Raw genomic sequence first — 21,731 nt, forward strand, 5'->3', positions numbered from 1 at the left:
CCCTTATCCCCATTTCACAGATGAGGCACCTGAGGCTCAGAGATGTTAAGGGGCTTGCTTCCCATCCTCAGTCAGGAAGCAGCAGAGCTGGGATCAAACCAGAGTGCACCTTTCTCTAAAGCTGTGACTATCTGCCAGCATGGGGGTGCCCAAGGCAGCCCTCAGCATCCCCCTGGTGCCCCTCACCACACATTCTCCCAGGAGGTGGAGAGGGTTGTGCTGGGCAGCCCAGCGTGATGACATATGGGCAGGGGTTGGGAGCACTGGACTCGTACTGGGGGGGCTACTGCTTCCCAGCAGAGTAACTTTTGCCAGGCAGCTCATCTCTGGCCTCAGTTTCTTCATCGGTAAAATGGGGTCAAAAGGGTGGAACTCCAGGCGGTTTAAAGAGGTGCCTAGCACACAGCAGGTGCTCACTAAATGCTTCCTGCATTGTGAGGCAGTGAGTAGACCATTTGGCCTGCATTGAGGAGAGTCTTGATGCCTTTAATTTGTTTGACTGCATGCAAATGAACAAATAAAAGGAGGTTATAACCTTGAACACTCCCTCTCCCCAGTCCACAGCCCTTGGGTGAGATAGGAAGGGAGACAGGCCTGAGGAGCATGGGATTGGGGGAATCGGTGTGACAGGGTCCTGGGAAGTGGTGAGACTGAAGCCTTTGCAGCTGGATCCACCTGGGGGCCCTCTGGGAAGCCTTCCTGGAGGAGGTGCATCTGTTCCACCTGGGGGCCCTCTGGGACGCCTTCCTGGAGGAGGTGCATCTGTTCCACCTGGGGGCCCTCTGGGAAGCCTTCCTGGAGGAGGTGCATCTGTTCCACCTGGGGGCCCTCTGGGAAGCCTTCCTGAAGGAGGTGGCCTTTCAGCCAAGCCTAGGAGGGTGGGAAGGAGCAGGGGTGTGAATGAGAAGTGGGGAGGCAGTCCGGGAGGTGGAGCGACCTCTAGAGCTGGGTTCTAGCTCAGCTCTACCGTTTAAGAGCTGGGGCCTTAGGTGGGTGACCCCTTCCCGGGACAGTGGGGTAAACACCCCCGACCTGGATCTCAGTGGGAAGCCAGGGTGGAATGCGGCAGAGCAGTCACCTGGGACACGGGGGTGGTCAGTATTGCCACCCCCCCACCTTCTTACTCCTGACGCAGCCCCCATGCTGAGGGGTCAGGACCCTCCCCCAGGCACGACCCTTAATTTTAAGGAGCTGGCCGCGGGCTGGGGGCTTCCTGCCCCCTGGGGAGGGGCATGGAGCTCACCAGCCACCGCCGTCAGTCTGTCTGTCGCCTCCACGCCTCCCCCCCCAGCGTCCCGCGCCTGCAGCTTTCCCCGAAGACATTTGGTGTCAGTATAAGGACGGCTTTTCCTCGCACGCGGCGCGGCTCGGTCTCGCCGCCGCCGCACGTCCCCGCACCGCCAGGCGCTCGGGCTCCTCCGCAGCCCCCGCCGCGCGCAGACCCCGCGCTTCGAGCCCGGAGCCGGAGGCGCGAGCAGAGCCGAGGCAGGCGAGAGACCGGCCCCAGCCCCGCGCTCCCCGCCGCGCCGGTCTCTCCCGGGCACTTGCCCCGCCGCTCGGTCCCCGCAGCACCCGCGCCCCCGCCCCGGCCCGGAGCGCCGCGCTCCCGCCCGCCGCCCGCCCAGAGCCTCGCCGTCCCTCCCGCCCGCCGCCGCCGCCTCCTCCTCCCACCATGGCCCGGGCCCCCGGGCCCGCCGCCCCCCGCCCGCCGCCTCCCGCGCCCCGGGGGCTCAGCTGATCCTGAATTGGCGGGGGGTCGGCTGGCGGGACTGGAGGTCCCTCTCGATCGCCGGCTTCGGGTGCGGACGCGTCGTCTCCGCGTCTCTAACCTGGACGACCCCCCGCGGCCGGGCCAGGTCCATGCCAAGGTAGGTGGGGGCGGGGTGGGTGGGGGGAAGGAAGGGAGGAATTCGTTTCGATGCCAGTTTCTTGGCGCGTTGGCTTCTCTCTTCACTGGGGCATTTATTTATTTATTTCTGGGGACCGATCCTCCCCACCCGCGCGTACCCGTCAGGTGAGCCCCCCATCCCGCGCCTTCGGGGCCATGCCTTGGGAGGAAGGACAGGAAACTTTGACCGGTCCCCTCTCCAAGGCCACGAAAGTTCTCTCGGTGCCAATACTGAAGCCAGCTGAGCCAGCGCTGCAGAAATTTATTCAACAAGTCAGGCTGGCGGCCGGGGCCCGGGCTGTCCGCGCGTCCGGCCGCCCCTCAGCGGCTGCGGCTCTGCGGGCAGCTGGGCCAGAGCTGGTGCCCGTGTCCGGCGGGCTGAGCTGGGAGCGCTGGCCCGGGAGCGCAGCAGCGGGGGGCACTGGATGGGGGAATCCCGGGCAGGGTTTAACTTTGCTGGAGGTGGGGGTGGCGGAGACCCCCTCTTTGGCCCGCACCCCAGCGGGGCGGAGGCCTCGCTGCATGAAGCCAGGCCAGGGTCGGAGCCGGGGCTGTAGGGGTGAAAGGGACCCTCGCCGGCTGGAGGTGTTATGTAATGAGTGCTCATGATGATTGGGTACTAATTGCCTACTGGGTGGTGTTAGGGGGGAGCTGTGGGGGACTAGGGGGCTTGGCAGTGGTGGGGAGGCCTCTTTTGGGGGAAGTCATGGTGCCTGGGGGAGGGGGCTGTGGTGGGGCCCAGGCTGAGGCCTCAGTCAGCCCCTCTGCTAGTGTCTTTCTTCCCTGTCAGAGCCCTGGGGGGTCCTGATCTGAGGATGAGATTGGGGTCTGAGAAGACCTCTGCGCTATATTCTCGTCCTAAGGGTCTATGTCCTGGGTCCAGGTGTGTGTGTGTGTGTGTGTGTGTGTGTGTGTGTGTGTGTGTGTGAGAGAGAGAGAGAGAGAGAGAGAGACAGAGAATGAGCGAGCGCTGGAGTGGGCCTGCGTGTCTGGCGTGTGTGGTGTGCTGGGGTCTGATCACCATGTGAGGAGAGTCTTGGTTGGAGCACTCAGATTGGCCCAGGCAGTGGCCAGTTCGTCCTCTGTCTCTCACCGCCTGGAGGATTCACCCCGCAGAGGCTGGCACCGCCTCGGGGCTAGGATGCTGTGTGAACAGAGGTGTGGGTCTGTGGCCCAGCCCAGGGGAAGGGTTTGGCCCCGGGTGTGGGCCTACCTTCCTGCGCCCCGTCCTCAGGCCCTGCTGGCACCTGGTCACCTCTTGGATCTGTGGCTTCTCTTAGCCCTAAGGACTCACTTCCGGAACTCTTGTCCACCCTTCAGGACAAACTTTCTGTTCAGGCTTCAGGATCCAGGACTGGGCTGGGAGTCTAGAGACCTCCCAGTTCCCTTCCTGCCTCCACCGTCAATGCAGAGACAGAGGGAGGGGACACCAGTGGATGACAGGTCAGGACAGGACAGGGTGACACTGAGCAGGGACCAGGTCTGGGGCTGCAGCAGGGGGAGGAAGAGGAAAAGGAAAGAGTGTGCCTGGAGGCTGTTGAGCTGGCCTGGCACCAAACCCATGAACCTGCCCACAACCCCAGAGGGCCTGGGCACCACATTGTGGCCTCCATGCTCTCTTCCTAGCTGTGCAGAGCTGCTGTGCCTGCCGCAGGGCTCACAATAGGAGGCTTGGGGAAGGGGCTGCAGGGCTGGCCGGAGGCCCCTTCCCCTTCCTTTGACCAAAGTTCTCTGCCCACTTCTTCCCCATTTCTTCCTCCTCACCCTGCATGCCCTTCCCCTCGCCCCCATTCCAAGCCTTCCTGAGAAAGCTAGGGCTGAGAGGGCATCTTCCAGGCCCACCAGGGGGCGCCAGGCAGTCCTCGGGTCCCTGCGGCCTCCCCTTGACCTTGAGTGGTCAGGTAGGGGTGGAGGGTGCTGTGAGAACCCCCTCCTCTCTCACCCTCTCTCTGCTCCAGACATCCTGCTGAGCCCATAGCCAAACGGGGAGCAGTTTTGGGGACCGCAGCCTCTCTGTGGTTCTGGACCCAGTTCTCCACCCTGAGCCCATGGGGATCACCACCTCCGACTCCCCTCCCCCAGTCTCCTTCATCATGCCCCCCTCCATGGCCCTCTCTGCCACCTTCAACCCACACCCCAACTGTGGCTGCCCTGGGCCTTAGCCCCAAGGAAGGGGCTCTCAGGCCAGTCTGTTTCTGGGCACCACTCTGTCCCTCCCCCACGCTGGCAGGGCTCCTGCCACCCCGCAGTTCCTAGTGCTTTCCAAGGGAACCAAACAGGCTTCTGTGTGGCTCTTTGATCCGTGGCTGTCTCCACTTCGGCAGCTGCCTTCTTTGATTCCTCAGCCCCCCAGCTCGTGGTGTCAAAACTGTCTGGAAAGAGGGGATGCTGGGCTGGGTGTGGGGGTCTATAGAGACCCCCCTGGGCTGCAGGGAGAGCAGGGCGCTCTCCCCCTACATCCCTTCTCCACTGTCGCCAGCTCTTCCCCTGCTCCTCTTCCTCGCTTGTCCTCCTGTCCCCACTTCTCCTTTCCAACCCCTTCCCTGCCTCCTGTTCTTTGCCGCAGAATGTTTTCTTCCCATATGTTCCTAGGACATGCCCCAGCCTTAATGCCTTCAGTCTGCTCTTGTGCCCCTAGAGTCCCGGGTCTGGCCTGGGGGCTCAGAGAGCCCAGGGAGCTGTATATGCCCTGCACACTGTGGGTGTGTGGTCTGTGGATCTCTGGGAGTGTGACTGTGTGGGTCTGGGTCCAGGGATCTAAGGATCTGTGGGTGTATGTGTCTGAATCTGTGGATGGTGGATCCATGGGTCCGTGGGTCTGTGGATCCTGATATCCAGGAAGATGTGGGTTGAGTCTCTCCCCCCACCATGGCTGCCAGTCTACAGAGGGAAGAAAACAAATTGGATTTTCTGACTCCCTTTTCTCTCTAATATTTATTCTTCACGTACTGTGTTCTAAGGCCTGTTCTGGTCACTGGGGGACACAGCAGTGAATGGAAGGGAACAGACAAAACCTGTCCTCTTGGAGCTGCTGTGCCTGTGAGAGGATCCGGGCCTCCCCTGCCAGGTGCTTTGTGGGGACATGACCACAAGTCCTGGTTTCCACTCATACTCTGGGATTGGAGAACCCAGACCGTATTGATAGACAAGAGGTGCAGATCACAGAGGATTTAGCATGGCATGTTTGGACACCTCTGCAAAAGAGCTGGGTGCTTTTGGGGCTCCTTGAGCAGGAGAGGACGAGAAGGACGTGGTATCTTGAGGGTGGAGGTTCTGTGGAGGCCGTGGGCTATTTAGGGCCAGGTTCAGTGCAGACCTGGCCCTGCCTCCCAGAACTTCTCCCTTCATCTCTGAGGCTCTGCCTCTACCTACTGCCCCCTTCTCCTGGTCTCTGGCCGGAGTGGTCTGGCTAATGGTGCATGTAAAGAGGAGCATTAGGGTCTTGCTGCCTGACCTGCCCTGTTGAGCAGCGGGGGCTGCATCCAGCCCTCCATCATTCTAAGGTCTTAGGCCCCTTTTGGGAGGGGCCTAAGCTCTGTCCCAGCTGGGGTAGAGATGAGCAAGTCCACCACCATGGCAGGAGGATCAGGTCACCTAGCATCGCAGGAGCATCCGCTTCTTATAAAACTGGGATAATACCTTCCAGCTGAAAGGATTTTTGTGAGGCTCAGACGTGTTTCTGCAGCACCTAGCATGGGGCCTCGTACAACGAAGCTGTCTTTTCTTTCATGAAGTTGCTTTCCAAATGTTTTTCCCCATTTGCTATCTGGTTTTCAAGGCAGAAAAGGCATCGTCTTCTGCATTTTATACAAAAGGAAATGAAGCTTGGGGAGACCATGTGATGTGGGGAGGGCAGAGCTGGTCCTTGAGTCCTGGGACTCCTGATCCAGTGCTCTTCCTGCTGGACACCCCTCCCTCCCATCAGGGGCCAAGTTCACCCTGATTTGCTAGCTGAAGTAAGACCTAAGGCCCTAATTACTGCAGAGTGAGTAAAAACTGATCAGCAGAAGCGCCTGCTGGGAGATGTTCAAACACACTGATGGAGGTTCTGACACAGTCTCGCTTGCCACACTTGTCCTAGGGCCGAGAGCTGGCTGAAAACAAACAAATGGCAATGCCTGGTGACAGACACGTGGGCAGGTGCAGGGGGTGGGGGCGCGGGTGGGCTGCAACCTCCTGTCCACAGTCTGGCCTGGATAACCCTTTAACTGGTGACCTGGAGCTGGACTGCCCAGATCCAAACCCCAGCTCTTTTACTAAGTAGTTCTTGACCTTGGGAAGATCCTTTAACCTTCCAGTGCCTCAGTTTCCTCACCTATCAGGTGGAGAGAGCAAAAGCCCTTCTCAAAAGCTTACTCTGTGCCTGGCATATAGTAAGTACTCACAGATAATGTCGGCTTTGATTCTCGTTGGCCATCACGGGAGGGGTTGCTGACTGAACCCACTCAATAGGCTGCAGAGCTGGGAGGGCTAGCTGTTTATTTTTGTGACAGGTCTGAGATGAATGACTGGAAGATGTGGGCAGGCTCAGCTGACCAGACCAGAGCAAGTTTTGTGACAGGTCATGCAATTGTGGGGGCCGCACTTCAGCCTTTCCTCTTTAGGCTGAGGAGCTCTGGCTTGGCTCAGCTTCTCTGAAGAAGATCTGAGGGGATCAGTGGACCACATGCCCCACAGGTGCTGCCGTAGGACTGGGTTGCCAGCTGGGTCCTGATGCTCCCAGTCTGCATCAAGAAAGGCCAGAATCAGGCATGTAACCTATCTGCTGTGCTCTGGGTGGCTTGGTGCAAATCCGGTCCTGCCCATGCAGAGGAAAGGGCACAGACTTGAGTGTGACTGGGGAGGGGCCCCAGGGAGGCATACGATGTGGAAATTGTCACCCAAGGAATGGTTGAGGGAGCTGGTGACAAGAGGCCTGGGGCAGATGAGGCTCAGGGGTGGGCGGGCTGTCGTCATGCGTCTGCAGGGCTGTCATGTGGAAGAGGGAGCAGATAGAGGGTTCCAGGGGCTCTGGGACTCTGGCTGGAAGATTCTGGAAGGCAGGCTTCCTGCAGTCTCACAAAGGCTTTTCTGTGGATCACCAGATGCAGGCTCTGCATTGGTTTGTATGTGTGAGTGGCTGTTGTGTCTATGTGTGTGTGATTGTGTGTATGTGTCTGTGTATTCTGTGTGTGCATATGTGTCAGTATGTGTGTGAGTGTATGTGATCTGTGTGATTGTGTGCATATCTATGTGTCTGGGTGTGTGATTGTATGGAAGTGTGTCTGTGTGTTATGAGTGTGCCTGTAAATGGGTGTTTTGTGTGTTTATGTGTGAGTGTGTGTGATTGTGTGTATGTATGTTTGTGAGTATATGTCTAATTGTTATGTATGTGATTGTGTGTGCCTGTGTATCTTTGTGTGCATGCATGTCTGTGTGTGTCAGTGTGAGTGTATGTTATGTGAGTGTATCTGTGTGACTGTGTGCATATGTATGTGTCTGTGATTGTGTGTGTATGTGTATGTGTCTGTGAGTGTGTATGTCTGCGTGTGTGATTGTGTGTATGTGAGTGTGTGTCTGCATGAGTGAGTGCTGGTGTATCTATGTACCGTGTGTGGTTATATGTCTGAGTGTGTGTTACGTGTGTATATCTGTGTGTGATTGTGTGTGTGTGTTTCTGTGTGAATGGGTACTGGTGTATGTGCCGTGGGTGGTTGTGTGTCCATGTGAATGTGTGTTGTGTGTGAATGTCTGTGTGTGTGATTGTATCTGTGTGTTTGTGTGTGTAATTGTGTGTGTATGCCTGTGTGTGATTGTGTGTCTGTGTGTCTGAGTGCATGCTGGTGTACCCATGTGTCGTGTGTGATTGTGTGTCTGTGTGTGTTGTGTGTTATGTGTGTAGGTTGGTGTGTGTAATTGTGTTTGTATGTCTGTGTGTAATTGTGTGTGTGTGTGTGTCTGAGTGCATGCTGGTGTACCCATGTGCCGTGTGTGTGTGTCTGTGTGAGTGTGTGTTATGTGTGCATGTCTGCATGTGTGTGATTGTGTTTGTGTGTTATGTATGTGTATGTAATTGTGTGTGTGTGTGATTGTGTGTCTGTGTGTCTGTATGAATGCATGCTGATGTACCTATGTGCCATGTGTGTGATTGTGTCTGTGTGTGTCTATGTGTGTGTTGTGTGTGTGCATATGTCTGTGTGTGTGTGAGGTTGCATCTGCAAGTGTGTGTTATGTGTGTATGTGTATGATTGTGTGTGTGTGAGTGTGGTACAGAGCATGTGATTGTGGGTGTGTGAATGTGTGTGATTTTTGTGCTTGTGAGTGTGTATGGTGATGGATTAGGTCACCTCCCGCTCTCATTCTTTTGAGAGATTCTCTGTTTGAAGATCTGGAGACAACGAGAGTCTAAAACCAGACATCGTTTCTGGGACCCCTGGGGTTCAGGAGTCTGGAACTCCATGGCTGAGGGTACTAAAAAGGATGGGAAACTGTCAGGAGTCTCATGTCTCACTGTGCACCTGCCTAGTGCCCGGTGGGGCTACCCCAGCTTGTCTGCACAGCAGCCCTGCCACGGTGTGGTCGTCTCCTCATTTTATAGACAGGGTAGCTGTGGGCACCTGCCAGGCTAAGTTGTGTGCTAAGGTGGATTGTTGTCAGGACTCGAATACAGGTCTCAGCTTCCACTGCCCGTGCTTTGAAACCCACACTATAGATTCAGGATGATTGTAGTTAATATTTTGGGCCTCCGAAGTTCTGGGTGATTCTAAGATAGTCTGAAATTCCTGGATTCTAGTATTTCCTGAACAAATTTGTTGCTTGTTCTTCTACTAGTGATATTAGCTGGTGTGTGGTTGTTGACAAAGGGATAAACAAGTTGCCTCCCTGTATGAAAACACACATGTACACACACATACATACACATGCACACACTCACACGGGGTCTGGGGCGACCAGGCCAGGCCTCAGGTCTTCCTCCACCAGGGCTCTGAGCTCTGGAGACACAGGACATTCTGACACTGCACTCCCAGGGTTCTGGAGTGCTGGCTGGAAGATTCTGGGAGGCAAGTTTCCCCACTGCCTTGGGAAGACTTGGACATTTTGGCTGGACCAGCAGCTGTATTGCCACTGTCTGATTACTCAGCTTGGGGAGGCCTGGTTCCAGGGCACCATTCCCGTCCCAGGTTGGTGCCTGGAATGGTTCAGTGCTTGGGCTTGGGAGTAAGCAGACCTAAGCTGGGACACTAACTCTGCCTGGCACCAGCTGGCTGACTAGGGTCATGGTAGTACTTCCCTGTTCCCCTGTCTCCTTCTCCATGAAGTAAGAATGAGAATGATCTGTATCCCATGCAGTTGTAAAAATGGACACAGATGATGCATAGAGAGCCTGTTGGTCATTGCTCAGTGGGGTCATGGTGATGATAGTGGTGATGATGGTGATGATGGTGATGGTGTTGATGATGGTGGTGATGGTGGTGATGATGGTGTTGGTGTTGGTGATGGTGTTGATGATGGTGATGGTGTTGATGATGGTGGTGATGATGGTGATGATGGTGTTGGTGGTGGTGATGGTGTTGGTGGTGGTGATGGTGTTGGTGATGGTAATGGTGGTGATGGTGATGATGGTGATGATGTTGGTGTTGGTGATGGTGGTGGTGATGATGGTGACGTTGGTGTTAGTGATGGTGATGATGGTGGTGTTGGTGATGATGATGGTGTTGGTGATGGCAATGATGGTGGTGATGATGATGGTGTTAGTGATGGCGATGGTGATGGTGTTGATGGTCATGGTGGTGGTGAGGGTAATGGTGGTGATGGTGATGATGGTGGTGTGGTGATGGTTTTGGTTATGGTGATGGTGATGGTGGCGGTGGTGGTAATGGTGGAGGTGGTGGTGATGGTAGTGGTGATGATGATCATGGTGGTGAGGACAATGATGGTGATATTGATGATGGTGATGGTGATGATGCTAGTGTTGGTGTTGGTGATGGTGTTGGTGGTGATGGTGGAGGTGGTGGTGGTGATGGTGGTAGTGATGGTGATGGTGGTGGTGATGGTGGAGGTAGTGATAATGATAATGGTGGTGGTGATGATGGCGGTGGCGGTGATGATGGAGATGGTGTTGGTGATGGTGGTGATGGTAGAGGTGGTGATAATGATAATGATGGTGGTGGTGATGGTGATGACAGAGAATGGACTGGGGTAGCAGCCCCTGGGGATGACACAGCTGGACCAGTGCATGCTCAGCCATCCACCAGAGTGCCTCCCCATCTACAACACGCTGCTTTCTATTTTTTTTTTTTTTGAGATGGAGCCTTGCTGTCACCGAGGCTGGAGTGCAGTGGCACAATTGTGGCTCACTGCAACCTCCGCCTCCTGGGTTCAAGCGATTCTTCTGTCTCAGCCTCCCGAGTAGCTGGGGCTACAGGTGTGCGCCGTCACGCCTGGCTGATTTTTGTGTTTTTAGTAGAGATGGGGTTTCACCATGTTGGCCAGGCTGGTCTCCAACTCCTGACCTCAGATAATCCCCTCGCCTCGGCCTCCCAAAGTGCTGGGATTACAGGCATGAGACACGGCGCCCGGCAGCCCATCATTTGCTTCTTAACAAGAGCCTGCTGAAGCAGGCTGGAGGAGGGCTGAGCTTTATAGAGAGAGGCTCTTTATAAACTGAGGCTCTAAGATGCTGCCGGAGTCAGGAATGGGGGTCTGTGTTCCAGACACAGTAGGCTTCTGCTCCTATCCCTGTTCCTGGAGGCCAGCCCAACTGCCACACTGCTGCTTGGTGGGCCACTCAGGGGAAGGAGCATCAGGGTTAGGCCCTGGGAGCACCTAGAAGAAGGGGACTCAGGAACATGGAGGCAGCTCAGACTCTGGCACCTGATCGACCTGAGTTTGAATTCACCAATACTGTCACCTAAAGCAAGTCCTTTAGTCTCTGTGAGGCTCCATCTGCAGACAGATTGGAGCTCAGGGAGGCCCAGCTGCCAGTCTCCTCAGGGCTTCCAGCTATGGGCACACAGGCATCTGGGATAGGAGCTGGGCCACAGGCACAGGAAAGAGAGATTTCTGGACTGGACTTGGGGGCTTTGGGAGTGGAGAGTGGGTCAAAGAGTAGTGGCCTGGGAAGCTGCTAAGGAACAGGTCAGAGGAAGATGGTCTGGGTGGTCACTGGGAGCAGGTCCGAGGGTGGAGGCTGAGTGGTCACTGGGAGCAGGTCCGAGGGTGGAGGCTGGGTGGTCACTGGGAGCAGGTCCGAGGGTGGAGGCTGGGTGGTCACTGGGAGCAGGTCCGAGGGTGGAGGCTGGGTGGTCACTGGGAGCAGGTCCGAGGGTGGAGGCTGTGTGGCCGCTGGAGAGAGAGTTGAGGGTGGTGGCCTTAGGGGTGTGGTTTCTGGGAGCCCCACAGTGAGGGGAGAGGTGTGAGAACGGAGGGTAGCACAGTGTGGTGGCATTAAACAGGCCAACAGAGGCAACAAGCAGGTCAGCACAAGCGACATAGCCCAGAGAGAGGAAGGGGGTAGTTTTGTGCAGTCCCGGAGTCGGAGAGCTCTTTCCGCCTGTGTGGTTTCAGGAAGGACCTTCAGCAGTGCTGGGGCAAGGGTTGCAGGGTGTGCCACTGTGGTCGATGCAAGGCCCGGTGCTTTACCTCGAGAATAAATCTCAATCCACCGCCTTCTCCCTGTCTTCACCAGCAGCCAAGGGCAGGCCAGCCTAGTTCCTCCTGGCCCTTCCTGTTCCACCCCTGCCCCTTCATCCGCTCTCCCTTCAGCCCCTAGAGAGATGGCTTAGAAACAGGGCAGAACACACCACTCCCCTGCCTAAAACCCACCTGTGGCTTCTATTGAACTTGGGATAAAACCCAGGCTCCTCTGTGTTCTCCCCTAGGGCCCTGCCAAACTCTTCGGTTTCATCCGCCTCCCTGCCCCAGGCTAGGCCTCACTTGTTCCTTAAATACACTGAGCAGGCCCCATTCTCCTGGCCTTCGCACGTGCTGTTCCTCCTGTGCTCTTCCAGCAGATCAGTCAGGGCTGCTGCCTTCTGATTCTCGGTTTTCACTTAAACGTCTCTTCCTTTAGAGAGGTCAAGATGATTGTCTCCACTCCCACCTTTCCCCCTTGTTTATTTACTTGCCAGCACTTTTTATTCACTTAGTCAACAAATATTGATTGAGCACTAGTATGCTCCAGGCACCATTCCAGGTGCTGGGGATACAGCAGTGAGGGGATACACCTCCCTTACAGGCTTCTCTTAGGATGGGGAGACAGACGCCAAATCGTGGAGATATAAAGACATAAATTATGCACTGTGTTGGATGGTGATAAGAGTTGTGGAAGAGAGAAATTAATCGATAGGTGTGTGTCTCTCCTCTGTGGAAGTGTGGGCTGAGTGGGGGCTGGTGCCGAGACTGGCTCGTGCCCCAGCATAGCCCAAAGCCTACACATAGGAGGTGCTCACTGGACAAATGAATCAGTAGGGCCTGGTAGAACAGGGCCTGGGGGGAAGGAGAAGGTGACCCAATGAGAGAGAAGAGCGGGAGCAGGGCCTAGGACCTGAGGAGGTCCAGTCTGGCCAGAACAAATGGCCAGGGGAGGGAGTGGTGGGCTCCGAGGCTGGCACAGTGGTGGGCAGAGCTGGCCACCCTAGGGAGGGTGTGTTTCAGCCCAGGAGGCTGACACGTGGCAGGCCAAGGTGCCTGGGAACTTATGTAAGGCCCGTGGCTGTTTTTCTGGAATCAAGAGCAAAGCCCTGAGCTCAGGAGAAAACTCTGCCTCCCTGACCAGCCAGGGGAAGTGGCAGGAGGTGCCAACTCCCGCCCGTTGCCCCCGGGAGCCAGAGAAATGTCCAAATGCATCAGCTCTGGGTGGCTTGGTCGACAGCCCTGCAGCAGCTGGGTGGGCACCAGGGATGTGGGCCCCATCTCTCAATCCCACGGTCCAGACTGGCCCTGTAGGGGTTCTAGGGTCCCAGGGACCTCAGGGGACAAAGTTTTAGGGATTGGTGCCCTTTGGGGTGAGGTGGTGCAGGGCAGGACCTGGGAGTGGGGCTGTCCGTCCCACCTTGCCATTGACTGCCTGTGGAGGCCCTCGGCCAGCGAGGGCACCGTCCGTTGTCGTGAAGCCTGCCTGGGGGTCTGGTGCTGGGATTCTGGCCTCTAAACACCACCTGGTGCTTCACTTGGCTGGGTGCGTAGCCTTGACAAGCCACTTTGTTCTCTTGGCCTCAGTTTCTTCACCTGCCAGACGGGCATAACAGTTCTCTGAGGTGGTTGTGAGCATCAGATGAGGCCACAGGGAGTAGGAGTGCCCTGAGTCGGAGTCGGAGCCAGCGAGATGATTTGCAACACCTAGAACAAAATGGAAATGTGGGACCTCTTGACAAGAAATTAAGAATTTCATGTTGGTGACAGTAGCATTCTAAAGCAAGTTCAGGGCCCTTCTGAGCACAGGGCCCTGTGCAGCTGCCTGGGCCACAGACCCAGGAAGTGGGCTCTGACTGGAATTATTATTATTATTTTTTGCGATGGAGTCTTGCTCTGTCGCCCAGGCTGGAGTGCAGGGGTGTGATCTCGGCTCACTGCAACTTCCACCTCCCGGGTTCAAGCGATTCTCGTGCTTTGGTCTCCTGAGTAGCTGGGATTAGAGCGTGCGTCAGCACGCCCAGCTAATTTTTGTATTTTTAGTACAGATGGGGTCTCACTCTGTTGGCCAGGTTGGTCTCAAACTCCTGACCTCAGGTGATCCACCCACCTTGGCCTTCCAAAGTGCTGGGATTACAGGTGTGAACCACGTGCCTGGCCTTTGACTGGAATTCTATTTCTGCTGTTACTCCGCTACATGTCTGTCCCGTCCCTTCTCTGGACCTCAGTTTCTTCATCTGTAAGGCAAGGAGGTTGGACTCTAAGATTCCTGGGTTCTCAGCCTTGTAAGGAAGTGGCTAGGAGGTCCCTGGGTCAAGGACTCAGCTGCAGGTCTCAGCTCCGGGCTCACTTCCTCAGGGAAGCCAACTGTGATTCCCTCCTGGCTTGCCAGGGTTCCCCCAGTCTCTGATTCTGCAGCACCCCAACTTTGCCTTTGTAACCTGAATTGTCCTGGCAATCATGTCTGTCTTTACAATCACCTCTTTTTTCTTGCAAGTTTTCTTTACCTTTGATGGTACAATAAATACATAGCTCTAGTCTTGTAAAAAAGTTAACATGCCTGCCTGCCTGCCTGCCTGCCTGCCTGCCTTCCTTCCTTCCTTCCCTCCTTCCTTCCTTCCTTCCTTCCTTCCTTCCTTCCTTCCTTCCTTCCTTCCTTCCTTCCTTCCTTCCTTCCTTCCTTCCTTCCCTCCCTCCCTCCCTTCTTTCTTTTTTGATTTTCTATAATTACTTAAACATTTATTCTCTTAAATAATGAAAGATTTCAAATACAGGAAATTGCCAATAGACAAAAAAAGAGTTAATATCACAATTATATTCTAAGAAGGCTTTATTCTCCCCACTATCTTCATTTGCCAAAACTGAGGCTCAGCCAGGGTGAGCAGACTTGCCCCATGATCGCCCAGCTTGAAAGTGGATTCCAACGTGGGTGCAGCTGGGCCCTCAGCTGTTTCGTAATCCTCACCCCAGAGTGAGGGTGAGGGGCCTGTGGGGCTCAGGTGGGCTGTCAGAGCCGCATCCGTCCACTTATTGGTGGAGAGGCAGGTTAGGGAGCAAGTACCAGGCCTGTCCCCACCACGTGCCACCCTCTCTGTCTTCCCCAGGGCTCCCAGCTCAGCGTGGACATGGCTGAGAGCGCCTCCCCGCCCTCATCTGCAGCAGCCCCGGCTGCCGAGCCGGGAGTCACCACGGAGCAGCCCGGGCCCCAGAGCCCCCCATCCTCCCCACCAGGCCTGGAGGAGCCCCTGGATGGAGCTGATCCTCATGTCCCACACCCAGACCTGGCGCCCGTTGCCTTCTTCTGCCTGCGACAGACCACCAGCCCCCGGAACTGGTGTATCAAGATGGTGTGCAACCCATATCCTCTGCAGCCTTGGCTGATCGGGGCCCTGCAGGGGCTGAAGGGTAGGGGGCTAGGATTGAGCCCTGCTGCTCACACCTTGCTCCGGCTGGGAGACCTGAGGTCTGCGGTGAGGCCACTGGGCCTTAGTGGTGAGTGAGCTCAGAGGGTGGGTCTGGGGAGACCTCAAACGGATGAGGACCTGGTGTTCTGCTGATGTGAAGGTTCTGGAAGTTGCTGGTGGCTGTGGGGTCAGTCCAGTGGCTCGCTGGCTCAGAGAGTCCTTGAGTGTGGGCCCTGGACCTGTGCTGGGCTGGGACTGCAGATCAGTCAGACTCTGGAGCCACCTGATGGGCCGTGACCATACAGGGCATGGGAGCCGTGATCAGGAACTGTGAGCGTGGGCAGCGGGGCAGCCCATCCCAACACACAGGGCAGGACTCATTCTCCTTGCTGTGACTCCAAGCAGCCTCTTCCCAGGCCTCCTGCCTCTGCTTGCTGCCTCCAGTGGGCTCATGTTCCTCCTGCTTGAGACTGTCATGATTTGCTATGGCCCCGGAGGTGCAGAGCAAAGTCCTAAACCAGCCCATTGGGGCCTGCGTGTCCCACCCAGCCTCACTTTCCACCACTCGGCTTCCCCCCGTGCTCTTCTGAGCCTCAGGGTCTTCTCACTGGCTCTTCCCTCTGTCTGAAAAGCTTTTCCCTTCCCCCTGGACCTGGCCAAATCCTTTCCTACATCCTTAAAATCCCAGCTTAAGCATCACCTCCTCAGGGAAGCCCTCCGGGATTCCTCCTCTGCTTCATATTTAACTGTCACATCTAACTGTGGAATTCTGAATCTAACATTTGCCTCCCCTGGGGTACTGTCAGATGACCGAGGTGGGGACCCTAGCACCCAGCACAGTGCCTGGCACATCGTGGGTGCTCTGGCAGTGTTTGCTGGGTATACATGGGCAATGCCAGAGCTGACTCCTCAATAAGAAAGGGCGTTGGTTGGGTAGAGAGGGCGGTGGGAGGCAGGAGGAGGGCATGGCAAGAGTGAAGCCTGGAGAAGGGAGGAGTTGCAGGCAGTGTTGGAGCCTTGAGGGGCAGAGAGGAGTGAGGTGAGGCTGTAGGTGCAGCGGGAGCCCCACAGGGCCTTGGAGACTGCATGAGGGACGGGACTGTGTTCCAAGGGCAGGATTTGAAGCGGGGGCTGGAGAGGTCTATGCTCTGGAAGGACTGTGTGGCACTGGATTGCAAGGTTAAGCTGGGGGCCAGGGACCCAAGCCATGGTGGCCTTGTGGTTTGAGGGGCCCACCAAACAATGCCCAGAAACGAGGTTCTGGTGCTTATGGCCACACAGGGCAGGGCGCAGGGAGCTGGTGGGTCAGGTGCAGGCATGAGTCCTGCCCTGGATTCCAGGGATGCCAGATGCAGGCTGGGATGTTGAGACTGGCTGCAGGACTGCTGGGATCCCCTTCTGTAGGGGGCTGAGGTGATGGTGGGCCCTGGATCCCCCTAACTTTTGGAAACCAGAGGGTCTCTGCTGGAGTGGGAGGCAGAACTGGGTGTTCTTTGCTGGGTGGGGACTAAGAGCCTCCCTGTTCCTTCTGGGGGACGGCTCACAGGGTCTCAGGCATGGTGAGAGGGTCTGCTCGGTAATTAGTTCACCCAGCACTCACTGACGTCTGCCCTGGGACACCGAGGACAAAGAGGCAGAGCTGGTCTGTCCCAGAGAGTGCCTGGGGAGGAAGCAGGGACCACTCATGTGGCTAGTTTTTTTTTTTTTTTTTTTTTTTTTAGATGGAGTCTCGCTCTGTCACCCAGGGTGGAGTGCAGTGGCACGATCTCGGCTCACTGCAACCTCCGCCTCCCAGGTTCAAGCAATTCTCCTGCCTCAGCCTCCCGAGTAGCTGGGACTACAGGTGCCCACCACCATGCCCTACTAATTTTTGTATTTTTAGTAGAGATGGGGTTTCACCATATCGGCCAGGCTGGTCTCGAACTCCTGACTCGTGATCCACCCGCCTCGGCCTCCTGAAGTGCTGGGATTACAGGCGTGAGCCACCGTGCCTGGCCTACATGGCTAGTTTTAATACAAAGCACTGGGGAAACCTCAGGGGCTTGTGGCATGTGGACAGAGGAGTGCCAGGCCTGAGAAGGGGGTGACCACAGAAGTTTTGGGCCTTTAGGAAGAAAAAGGCTGGCAGGAGGACCAAGGGGACAATGTCACAATGTCTCAGGGGCCTTTCCTGGGTGAGATGAGAAGAGTTGATTCTGGCTTTGTCACTCGCGTGCTGTGTGACCATGAGTAAGTCACTTTGCCTCTTTGAGCCTTAGGGGGTCTGGATGGGCAATACTGCTCTGGGCTGCAGGCAGGGGCATGGCTCAGATGACTTGGCCTGGGAGTCTGACCCAGCTGTGTCTCTGACGGGCTGTGGCTGGACTGGCTGGGCTGCTGCCCAAGTGTCACGGAGAGGCCCCCAGATGGGGGTAGTCGAGTCCTGTCTGCCGTGTGTGTGACCCTGGGCAGTCTCCTCTCTCTGAGCCTCAGCACCTCCACCTAAAAAGGAGGGGCCAGACGAGTAACCCCTTCCAGCCCTGGGAGCCCGGGGTGTTAGCCACACACACCATGGGGGCTGCCTTGACCTCAGGCACCCTGACCCCTGACCACTGAGTGAGCCAGCCGCCTGGGAACCCACCCTGTTTTCCACATTTCTGGCCTGTTGGGCAAACAGAGTCCTTGGGGCCACTGTCTCCTTGGTTTTCACCACCCCTCTTGCCTCCACCCTCAGGGCATGTGGGTCGTGGCCTGGGGTTGGAGACGACAGTGGGGCTGGCCCAGGAGGGAGAGGAGTACTGGTTTCGGGAATAGCTGGGTCTACCTCTTGTCTGTCTTGGAGAGAGCCCTGTGTTCAAGGGGTGGGGCAGAAAGCAGCCCCCCTCCATCAGGAGGGACTTTTCAGTCCCAGGAACTGTGCAGAGCGAGGACTCTCCCAGCATCCCCATGGCCAGGGCTGCAGAGGCTCGGCTGGGATAGAGGTGATTCAGGTCTCAGCCTTAACTGGTGTGATACGGACTCTCTTCAGGCCTGAGATTTGGTGACTCAAAAGCACAGCAACTTCAAAGGTGTCAGCTCTGGGACACTCGGACTCAAAACTTCTGTGACAGTCTAAGGATTCAAAGTTAAGATTTAAGGCTCAGCGACACTGAAATTCTAAGCTTCTGTCATTCAAAGGCTGCAAAATTCCGTGTTTCAAAGAGTGTGTGTGGCCAGGCACAGTGGCTCAAGCCTGTAATCCCAGCACTTTGGGAGGCTGAGACGGGCGGATCACGAGGTGAGGAGATTGAGACCATCCTGGCTAACACGGTGAAACCCCGTCTCTACCGAAAAATACAAAAAATTAGCCGGGCGAGGTGGCGGGCGCCTGTAGTCCCAGCTACTCGGGAGGCTGAGGCAGGAGAATGGCATAAACCCGAGAGGCGGAGCTTGCAGTGAGCTGAGATCTGGCCACTGCACTCCAGCCTGGGCGACAGAGCGAGACTCCATCTCAAAAAACAAAACAAAACAAAACAAAGAGTGTGTGAGCCTAAGACTTCGTCGCTCTGATGCTGTGTGCCTAGGAGTTGGAGGATTCTGGACCCGCTGGACCCGGTGGCTGCAGCTGCTGCTGGCCTGAGATTTCATACCTGAATCAGGTCAGGCGGGAGAGAGGCCAAGGAGGGTTCCACAAACAGACCCAAGAGACTTGGCTGTCCACAGGGGACCCCTGGAGCAGGGACTCAGTCGTGGGGGGCTCAGGGTAGGCTTTAGGGCCTTGGGATGGGGTATGTTGGGGGGGGCAGGGGGGCAGGCAGGGGCTGAAGGCTCTAGGATTCTTTCCTGGCCAGAAACTTCATTCTCTCCTGTGCTCCATGGGAGGAGGCCTGGGGCAGTGCTTCAGCTTGCACTCCTCAATGGGACACCATTGGCATTTGGGGCTTGACAGTGCTTTGTAGTCCTGTCTATCTCGCATATTCAATAGTAGTAGTGTCCTTCAATCATTGTGACTACCACAAATGACTTTTTGCATGTCTAGACCTTGAAGAGGGTAACTCTCTTCTCCACTGAGAACCCAAAAGGATGGTGGATGTCTAGCATCAGGGTCGGGGTGGTGGGAGCTGCTCTCATGACGGCCAGGCACAGGAAGGGGAGGGCAGCATGGGAGGGTTCCCCAGACAGCCTGTCCTGTGCTCATATACCTGGTATTGAGGGGCCCTGGCCCAGAGCCAGCTGCCCTTTGAAGCCTGGTGCTCCCTGACTCAGCTCCTCTTCCAGCCTGGAGCTAGGCCCTGAGTCACTGCCTGACTCACCGGAGAGCCAGCAGGCTGCTGGGACCCTCATGGAGCCTGCGAGCTGGGGTGGGAAAGGGCCACTTGCCCAAATGTCAGCACTGCTCCCTGCCTGGCCTGGGCCGTGGGCATGGGCTGTCAGCTGGGGGTGCAGCTGCAAGGCCTCTGGGTTTGAAATGTCAGGGGATAGATTGTGCTACTTGAATCACGGGAAGCTGGTGTGTGGCACCGTGGAAAGTGCTGGGCACGTGAATCACACAGACCCGGAGGCTGGTTCTGTCTCTTGCTGTGTGACCATGGGTCAGTTTCTTAACATGTCCGAGCCCCAGTTTCCCCACCTGTCAAACATGGGTGGTAATACCCACTCCACAGGGTTGATTGCACTGAGGACAGAGCAGGGCAATGTGACAGTGGAGCTTTGGGGACTGGAAAAGCCGCCATATGTGTGGTTATCACTCTGATAACCTGTGCCTCAGCTCTGAACAGGGCCCTTGCGTACTGCTGAGTCGACATTCTGCTTGCTGTAGATTCAATTAGACATTGGGGACAGGTCTTTAGATAGAACATAACACCTTCAGAGGATATTTTTTCCAAGGAACATCAGATCCAATCTCTGTTACTTAGGTGAATTTGAGCTTGTTCTGCTGCTAGTGGCCATGCCCCCATCAGTGCAGACATTGCTAATCGAGCCCGGCATTCTCCAGCAGGACACCTCTGGCAGCATGGGAAGCCATCAGCCTGAAACCTATTATTATTTTCCACCCTAGATTAGACTTTCAGAGCCTTTCTTTCCTTTTTTTATTTTTATTTTTCTGAGACGGAGTCTCTCTCTGTCACCCAGGCTGTAGTGCAGTGGCATGATCTTGGCTCACTGCAACCTCTGCCTCCTGGGTTCAAGTGATTCTCCCACCTCAGCCTCCTGAGTAGCTGGGGTTACAGAAGTGCACCACCACGCCTGGCTAATTTTTGTATTTTTAATAAGAGATGGGGTCTTACCATGTTAGTCAGGCTGGTCTTGAACTCCTGACCTCAAGTGATCTGCCTGCCTTGGCCTCCCAAAGTGCTGGGATTACAGGCGTGAGCCAACGTGCCCGGCCTTCAGAGCCTTTCTTAGGAGCATAACTGGCTGCATGTGAGTGAAGCGCCAGGTTGGGTTGCGCTCACTTCCCTTTCCCCCTCCCTGAGCCTTAAGTTTTCTCATCTCTTTAATGGGGTGATTAAAGATGATTAGCGATGATTCCTATAAAGCACCCAGCAGTGTGTCCGGCACAGAAATGTGCAGGATGAGAGTTGATGCTGATTGCTGAAAGCATTTTGCCTGTATTATCAGCTTTAATCCTCATAACCACCCATGGGGATAGGGGCTCTCATAGCCCCATTTTACAGATGAGGAAAGTGAAGCTCAAAGAGGTTGAGTCAGTTTTATGCAGGGTTGCACAGCCAGGCTGTGGAGGAGCTGGCGTGAAAAGCCCGATTTCTGCACCTCCCCAGTCCTGGCTTTTATTCAGGACAACATTGCCACCTGCAGAGTCTGGAGAAACACCAGGTTCTCCACGCTCCACCAGGGCAGAGAGGAGTTTCCAGGTTCTAGGCAGTGGGGCAAGGGTCCCGCTGCCTCTCTGTGGCCTCCCTGAAGCCAACCCCTTGGGAAGTCTGCGGCCCCCTGCCCTCCTGGCACGCTCCCGGGCTGGGCCTCCTGCATGCCAGCCAGTGCTGAGCCAGCGCTTCTGCTGTGGTGGGAAGCAGTGATGCATGGTGGGGAAGCCAGTCGGCTGTGAAGGCCGCCTCTCTGCTCAGGGAAGGGGAGGGCGCCAGCCTGGCGGGAGGCAGGAGAGGCCAGCTGCCCAATAACCCTGGACGAGTTACCCCACCCTTTGCGCCCTTGTCTTCCTGTCTGTGGGGTGGGGAAAGTCAGGCACCAGGTCTGGAAGGGGCCATCCAGGGCACCCATTTCCCCACCACCCTCCTCGTGGGTGGGCCCCCACCTCTGTGCCTCTGTGGTCCTGGCTCTCTCCTGACCCCGCCTTGCCCCTCTGCCGACTTCTTCTGTCTGCTTCTACTCTCCTGTCTGGTTCCAGCTCTCTGCCTGCCAGGGCTGGGGTCTGGATGTCTGTGCTGCTGCTTTTTTTTTTTTTTTTTGAGACCAAGTCTTGGGCTGTCGCCCAGGCTGGAGTGCAATGGTGCGATCTCGGCTCACTGCAACCTCTGCCTCCCAGTTTCAAGTGATTCTCCTGCCTCAGCCTCCTGAGTAGCTGGGATTACAGGTGCTCACCACCACACCCAGCTAATTTTTGTGTTTTTACTAGAGACGAGGTTTCACCATGTTGCCCAGGCTGGTCTCTAACTCCAGACCTCAGGTGATCTGCCCGGCTCAGCCTCACGAAGTGCTGGGATTACAAGCTTGAGCCACCGCACCCGGCCGATGTCTGTGCTTCTAAGCGGCCGTCTGGTTCCACCCATGCACCTGGAGGAGACCCTTGCCTCTCGCACCCACTGATTTCATCTGGCACTGGGCAAGAAGAGGGCAGGGCACCCAGTCTCCTCATGGCCCCTCGGATCCCAGTCTTGTGCTGTGCG

At 56.3% G+C, this 21,731-nt stretch overlaps 1 protein-coding gene across 1 annotated transcript in view; it reads left to right on the forward strand.

Moving 5' to 3' along the window:
• Window positions 1-1,647: 1,647 nt before the first annotated feature.
• The window catches only part of LOC105464412 (calcium voltage-gated channel subunit alpha1 I), a 136,321-nt gene continuing 116,237 nt past the window's right edge, over window positions 1,648-21,731 (forward strand). Inside the window, 2 exon segments of the mRNA XM_071080621.1 lie at window positions 1,648-1,868; window positions 14,605-14,857. Coding sequence (XP_070936722.1) covers window positions 14,626-14,857 — 232 coding nt within the window. The 5' untranslated portion in view covers window positions 1,648-1,868; window positions 14,605-14,625.

The sequence above is a fragment of the Macaca nemestrina genome, chromosome 15, assembly GCF_043159975.1.
Source record: "Macaca nemestrina isolate mMacNem1 chromosome 15, mMacNem.hap1, whole genome shotgun sequence".
In the NCBI taxonomy this organism is placed as follows: domain Eukaryota; kingdom Metazoa; phylum Chordata; class Mammalia; order Primates; family Cercopithecidae; genus Macaca; species Macaca nemestrina.